The sequence below is a fragment of the Denticeps clupeoides genome, chromosome 18 (assembly GCF_900700375.1).
Source record: "Denticeps clupeoides chromosome 18, fDenClu1.1, whole genome shotgun sequence".
NCBI classification, from domain to species: domain Eukaryota; kingdom Metazoa; phylum Chordata; class Actinopteri; order Clupeiformes; family Denticipitidae; genus Denticeps; species Denticeps clupeoides.
Genome location: NC_041724.1, coordinates 16302301 through 16308703, shown reverse-complemented (window position 1 = coordinate 16308703; position 6403 = coordinate 16302301). Strand labels below are relative to the sequence as shown.

Below are 6403 nucleotides of genomic sequence, written 5' to 3'. Positions count from 1 at the left end.
CACAAATCACTTCACAGTATTTCATGTTCAGCTAATACGGAAGGGCAAGTTCTGTTACGGACAGACTCACCTGCAGGCTTGGGTGACATCAGGACCAAGGGGATCTCAGCAATTGCATCACTATTGAAAGAACATCAGGAAATTGATTTATTCCCTGTATATATGTTGACAGCTGGTCAAGCAGATGTTCCGAAAAGTGCAAATGTATTAACCTGGACGTGAGGCTTCCTAACAGGCTTCCACCAGACATTGTGAGAGTGACTCTAATTTTGTAGGAGACCAAAATCCCCAAAATGTCTTTATCCATCCCAGCTCGTATGCTACAAGAGACAGAGAAATAGAACTCTTGGGCACTGTTTCGTTCTGAAAGCATATCATCACAGTGTTATTGTGCATGTGCATCCAGCAACATCACTCACATTGTAGACGATGCTAAGTTAGTGTCTTCATCCTTTAGCTTGCCGTCAAGTGCCAGTCCACGCTTCTCCCTATTGTTAGCTAGAAGAGGAGTTACTCTGTACTCCTTCTCAAATGTGTCCATGGCGTTGACCTGGTCACTGTGGATGTCAGAAAACATAACAATTTATAGTATATAACTCATACAGTTTCCAAAATATTTCTGGTCAGCATTACTTTCTCACACTATGGCATTAATAAGATTTTCAGGAAGTGGTGGTAAATTGACCCACCCGAACTCCTCACTTAGCACACACTTAGTGTATTTATCCGCAGAGTAGAGGACGACATCCGTTGTTTGATAAACTGGTCATGAAACAAGCACAGGAGTACAGAGTTAAAATTCATACAAATTTAAAAGATTATATAAACAGTTGTAATATTGAAGTAATGAGTTTACAGACAGCCCCAGAATTATTAGAATATGTCTGAGTAAATATTAATATATAAGCAAGACTTTAGACAAAACATTTCCAATGTTCAAGGAGAATTATACACACATTCACACAGACACACTTTACATTTACACTGATTTACATATCATGACAAGATATCAAACTGTATATGATAGCCTTGCACTTTGGTTTTGCTATTTTTTGGAATTCTATGATTTAGAGGGGTGTCCCAAATATTTCTGGTATATTTTGTGTGTGTGTGTGTGTGTATATAAACATGTATTGCCACACACTGCACTCTTTTGCAGACTCACAGATTTTACATGTACTGTGTATTTGTATTTTTCAATTGAACTTCACTCATACGAGTTTTGGTAGCTATCTGTTGGACTGACACTTTTAATCATTAGTTGAATTTTTTGCCATTTACCAAACTGAGGAAAGAATAAATAATTCTGGAGCTGATTGTATACGTGTTCCTCTAAACAATGGCATGTGATTTACACAGTCCCCATCTTACTGCTAATTTTAATTTTCTTCACCACTTTGTTGCTTTCATTGTTGACCTTCACATTGACTGGAATTGGGTCTCCATGGTAGTAAAGCTGAAACAGAAGTTCCTTCCATTATTTTGATTAAAGTGCATTATAGTCTTTATGAGGATTTAAGACAGGCCTATTGCAGCTAGTATACCTCCTGTTCTAGGGATGCCTCAAGATAAACCGGTCGGTTGGATGTTATGAAGTGTCTGCTGACATCAACCTTAGGTCCAGCAGCTAACAGGTTTGGAGCATACTGAATTTTCCGAATAATCAATCGGGCTGTGTTTCTAGGGTCATATCGAGGAAAATATCAGCCTTATGACTTTTTCTTTATGTGAAATTAATTTATCTAACGCAAAGCATATATTGATTCTCACCGTTTTTCAATGATTTCATCTGGATTGTCTGCTTCATAGGCAATGTAGCCCTTGACTTCAAAATCAACACCACAAGGCTGGTGAAAAGAAGAGGTAATCAGTTCCTGATAATAAGAAAGACTGATGGAGCTGATGAAATGTAGGGTGACTACCTTGCCAGAATCCTCTGGTCCAGGTTGGAGTGTGACAGAACATGGCAGGTTTGTGGGGAGCTGTAACAGTATACAGATGTTCACCAACGTTACTTCTGTCCTATTTTGGCACTGTTTGTGTATAGTTGACTCACACAAAAGGTGAATGGGTAGCCCTGCTCCCCAGATTTCTTCAGGATGGCATTCTGCATGACAGTGTTGGCAGGCTTGGGTTCACATGTAGTAGGATAGATCTGCATGTACTGCATCCAGATGTCTTTTCTGAAGGAGAGTCCTATGACGTCCAAGTCTTCTCTGCCATATCGGAAAGCACAGGTCACAGATACCCACACTAGACGAAAACAGAGTCATGAGATCTGTGATATTCAGTTAAGATCTTGTAGGGACAGTTGCCCATTCATGGACTGAACCTATTCCTAATGTATAAATCCTAGCACTAAAAATTAATGAAGAGGAAACTGACCCATAAAGTGTAATATAATCATGAGTGGAAAAATTATGAACTACTGTGTGGAGGAACTAGAGGTTTTTTTTGTGACAGGGAAATTGTTCTGTGTGCAGTGGAAATATTTTGGCAAAGAAGGACTTAATTTAGCACAACTATTTTGTTATTCTGCTTCCTATGAATACCAAGCTCTGCATAACTATAGCATATGCTTTTAATTGAATTTTGATAGTTAATATAACAAACCGAGATATAATTGTGTTTTGTATTATATTGTGACATATCATATTGCCATCTCTGTATTACGATATTGTGTCTGCCAATACTCTGCCTTAGTTTCATATGGATGATTACAAAGATTTAACCTTTCCTTCCATTAAGATCTGCAGGATCCACCTTGAGCACCCCATCTGTCATGCAAAACATCAAACCAACATGAAAAATAGTCTTTCCATATGTATTTGAAATGCATAAATTAATATATGACGCAAATGCTTACCAATTGCCTCAACACTTTCCACATGGTCCACAAAGTCTCTTTTTCCCAGGTAAAGGGCAAGCTTTGATATAGAAATATTGACATTAGAACCTCCAGTGCTGGACCAAAGTTAATGAACACAAACCACAAAACATGATTGTCTCTTACCGTGCCATCACCACTGCTCTTTTTATATATTCTGCAGAAGAAAATGCAGCAATGATAGACATTCTAGTATCTCAGAATCACAGTGAAGTGAAAGTGAAGTGATTGTCACTGGCACCTCAGTAGCACCTTCTGATTACAGGGCTGCTTTCTTAACCGCTAGGCCACCACTGCCCCTTCAATGTAATTTTAATTCAAATGTAACAATTTAAGTGCAATTTAAAATAACACAAGGACATTACAGTGCCATAATACAGTGCTTGTCAAGAAAAACAAGATGGATAAGTAGCAGAAATATTATAATATACAGTGGGTACAGTGGGCAGCCATTTGCTAAAATCGTTTAAGTAATTTTTTTCCTCATTAATGAACACACAGCATCCCACATTGACAGAAAAACTCAGAATTATTGACCTTTTTGCTGATTTTTTGACAAAGAAAAACTGAAATATCACTTGGTTCTAAGTATGCAGACCCTTTGCTCAGTATTTAGTAGAAGCACCCTTTTGATTTAATACATCCATTAAAGTTTTTTGGGAAAGATGCAACAAGTTTTTAACACCTCGATTGGTCGATCCTCGGCCATTCCTCCTTGCAGATCCTCTCCAGTTCTGGCGGGTTGGATGGTAAATGTTGGTGGACAGCCATTTTTAGGTCTCACCAGAGATGCTCAATTGGGTTTAAGTTAGGGCTCCGGCTGGGCCATTTAAGAACAGTTGTTGGAAACCACTCCTTCATTATTTAAGCTGTGTGCTTAGGTTCATTGTCTTGTTGAAAAATTAACAAATTATTTTAGCAAATGGGTGCAATATAACAAAGAGTGAAAACTTTAAGGGGTCTGAATACTTTCCGTACCCACTGTATATCAGTATATAATATGATAATGGTAATAATAATGATATGATAAAATGATCTCATAACACCATCCAAACACACTGCTCCCCGGGTGCCTGCCATAGCTGCAGAGGATACATTTCGTTGTGTGCACCATGTGCTGTGCTGCAGTGTATCAATCAGTTCACTTTCAGCAACTTAGTTAAGTGTCTTGCTTAGGGACACAATGGTAGTAAGTGGGATTTGAACCTGGATCTTCTGTTTCATAGGCGAGTGTGTTACCCACTAGGCTACTACCACCCTACACCACAAACCAAAAGACACAAATATATAAATACCAAGTGGATTCCAGAGAAACTTACTTGGCCATTGCTGAATTCAGCTGGCTGAGGTGATCTGAGAAAAAAATTACACCGACAAAATTCCAATCACTGTGGTGGCCATATCCACTGGGGTATGTAATTATTTTTGTAAACATTAAATGTATAAACAACAACAACACACCCAATAGGATAATCAAAACTCATGTATGCTATATAGACTAAATCTTGGCCCGGGTTGGGTCAGCTTTCTACTCAATTTCTAGCATTTTAGATGAGTCGACTCAGCTCAGTCAGCAAACACAAACTTTCGGTCTATAGTACCCATTCTTATTGTATGATTTGCTAAAATAATTTTGGTGATTTCTCATGTTGTAAATTAGTTTTATTAAATATTCGTTTTTAAATTAAATGTGCATTTGATTTGCACTTCTTGACCACCGTTGTCAGATGTTGCGTTTTAATTATTGCACCCAAAAATGGATGCTGACGAGGTTAAATGGAGGTAAGTAGCTAACGATTATATTTTAAATCAGCAAATTTCCTTTCCTTCTTAGGCTTTCACTCGTAATATGCGCAAAGAGAGCCGAGCTTTTAAAAAACAGAACATTGCAAGAGCTCACAGGGTAATGACTGTATAGAAATGGTGCAGAAAAAAAACGCTGACTTTTATTTAAATCGCTCTCGGGCCGGATCAGGTCTAACTTTTAAACGACAATTACAGCTTTAATATAAACTAAATATAACCTGCAGTTTAAAACAAGAAGAATAAGACAAAACCCTAAAAAACACTGCTGTAATTTTTAAATAAAAGTTTATAATGAATAATTTTATTGGGGGGTCCTGGCTTGTCTTGGACATAGATGGGGAGGCATCATGTCAGTTTTACCTTCTTTAACAACATTAGATTGTAACCACAGAATATGACAGGCTTCAAACATCAGTAGAATATGCAGCTCTCAACAGATTAGAATGGCAGTTGTCTAAGAGATCTCAGTCTTCTGGAGACTGAGATTCAGATGCGTTAATCTAGAGAAAGCAGATTAGCGTTACGGTGGAGTGTGCCTTAATCATAGCCAAATGCTTCTCTCAGATGTATTAGCCAAAACATGAAGCGCCTTTAGCACTAGTGTTTACAGTGGCGTGCACCACGCCTATGTGAAGACTCCTTCAGGCTAAATGTAATGAATACTTTTCAATCACAGTACACTGTAAAAAAAAAAAATTGGGGGAAAACTTCACATTTAAGACAACTCACTGCAAATCATTTAAAAGTTTCCTCCACTTCACGTCAAATTAGTTGTGGCAGAGGCATGAAGTGAGAATTTAAAAATGCTTTGCAGTCGTTTTCCCAATTTTTTACAGTGTGGATGAAGTGGATTAATATTCTCAGTCTTAATACAGAGACCAGTTTGAATAATAGTTAAACATTTTTAATGACAGTGCATGGAATTTATGAACATCATGAATTGACTGACCTGAGTATAGTTGAGTCTCAGTGTATAGGGTGGTTTGGTTCCATTAATCTTGAGAGTAAAACAAAAGCTCTGTGACGCCAACACACTAATACAATATAAATGATACAACCTGTACTGTGCATATCAATTTATAGACTCATTTATTTTACTCTAACTGTTGAATTTAATAAGTGTAGCATTGTAGCCTTTGCGGTTTGTAAAAGATTGTTTGTAAAAGGCTGTTCCTTGAAGAGGGCAATTTAGTCTCAGTTTAAGCATAATCTTACTGTAGGGACTGAATATTTCTGTAGCGACTGAATCCTCAACCACTGACTCTACCTACTCTTCTGTTTACCTTTTTCTGCACCTACGCTCTATGACCTGAATCTTTTAAGCTGTGTGCTCAGAGCAGCAGCCAAAATGCCAGGGCCAGTGCTTACCTCCTTCTTACAGTGTGTGGTCTTCCGTCATGTCCTTTGGGCTGTAAATCCCTTTAGTGATGTGTTCTTGTGGCTGTGGGATACGGTGGAGGCCAACTCCACTCAATCTGTCTTTATAAGGACTGTTCTCTTGCCCTCCCCCTGGCTTCCTTTTCCTCCCAATCCTATTAGACAGCCACTCCGGTCGGGCACCGATGTGTTTAAAAATAAAGTGTTGGATGAGTGTGGGATCTGCTCAAAGTGGATTACGTTTTGATTGTTGCAGTGAGTGAGTGATGTGGTGTGAGTTGAACAGTTGGTCTGGGGTCAATTGGTCAGCTCGCCTGGAATGTGATTTTGCTC

The 6403-nt window shown here is 38.4% G+C and overlaps 1 protein-coding gene across 3 annotated transcripts; it reads right to left on the bottom strand.

Moving 5' to 3' along the window:
- Window positions 1-6173, bottom strand: arr3b (arrestin 3b, retinal (X-arrestin)). Of its 3 annotated transcripts, none has more exons than XM_028960336.1 (15): window positions 6062-6173; window positions 5643-5690; window positions 4207-4240; window positions 3014-3044; window positions 2867-2927; window positions 2733-2777; window positions 2057-2253; window positions 1923-1982; window positions 1771-1847; window positions 1545-1680; window positions 1372-1456; window positions 690-762; window positions 420-557; window positions 213-320; window positions 1-120 (listed from the first exon to the last, which is right to left on the bottom strand). In XM_028960336.1, the coding sequence occupies exons 3-15, from the start codon at window positions 4212-4214 to the stop codon at window positions 12-14; spliced, it is 1128 nt and encodes a 375-aa protein (XP_028816169.1). In that variant the 5' UTR covers window positions 4215-4240; window positions 5643-5690; window positions 6062-6173; the 3' UTR covers window positions 1-11. The 3 variants fall into 3 exon arrangements, with proteins under 3 accessions (XP_028816169.1, XP_028816170.1, XP_028816171.1); XM_028960337.1 differs by lacking the exon at window positions 6062-6173 and adding an exon at window positions 5909-5977; XM_028960338.1 differs by lacking the exon at window positions 5643-5690 and having other exon boundaries at window positions 6062-6141.
- Between the last annotated feature and the right edge of the window lie 230 nt (window positions 6174-6403).

What these genes read in the sequence shown, in the direction of transcription:
- arr3b (XM_028960336.1), bottom strand. An exon ending in GAAGAAAATTAAAATTAGCA is followed by an intron (nt 763 to 1,371) that starts GTAAGATGGGGA and finishes TTTCATGACCAG; the next exon opens with TTTATCAAACAACGGATGTC. An exon ending in TTAGGAAGCCTCACGTCCAG is followed by an intron (nt 121 to 212) that starts GTTAATACATTT and finishes TTCTTTCAATAG; the next exon opens with TGATGCAATTGCTGAGATCC.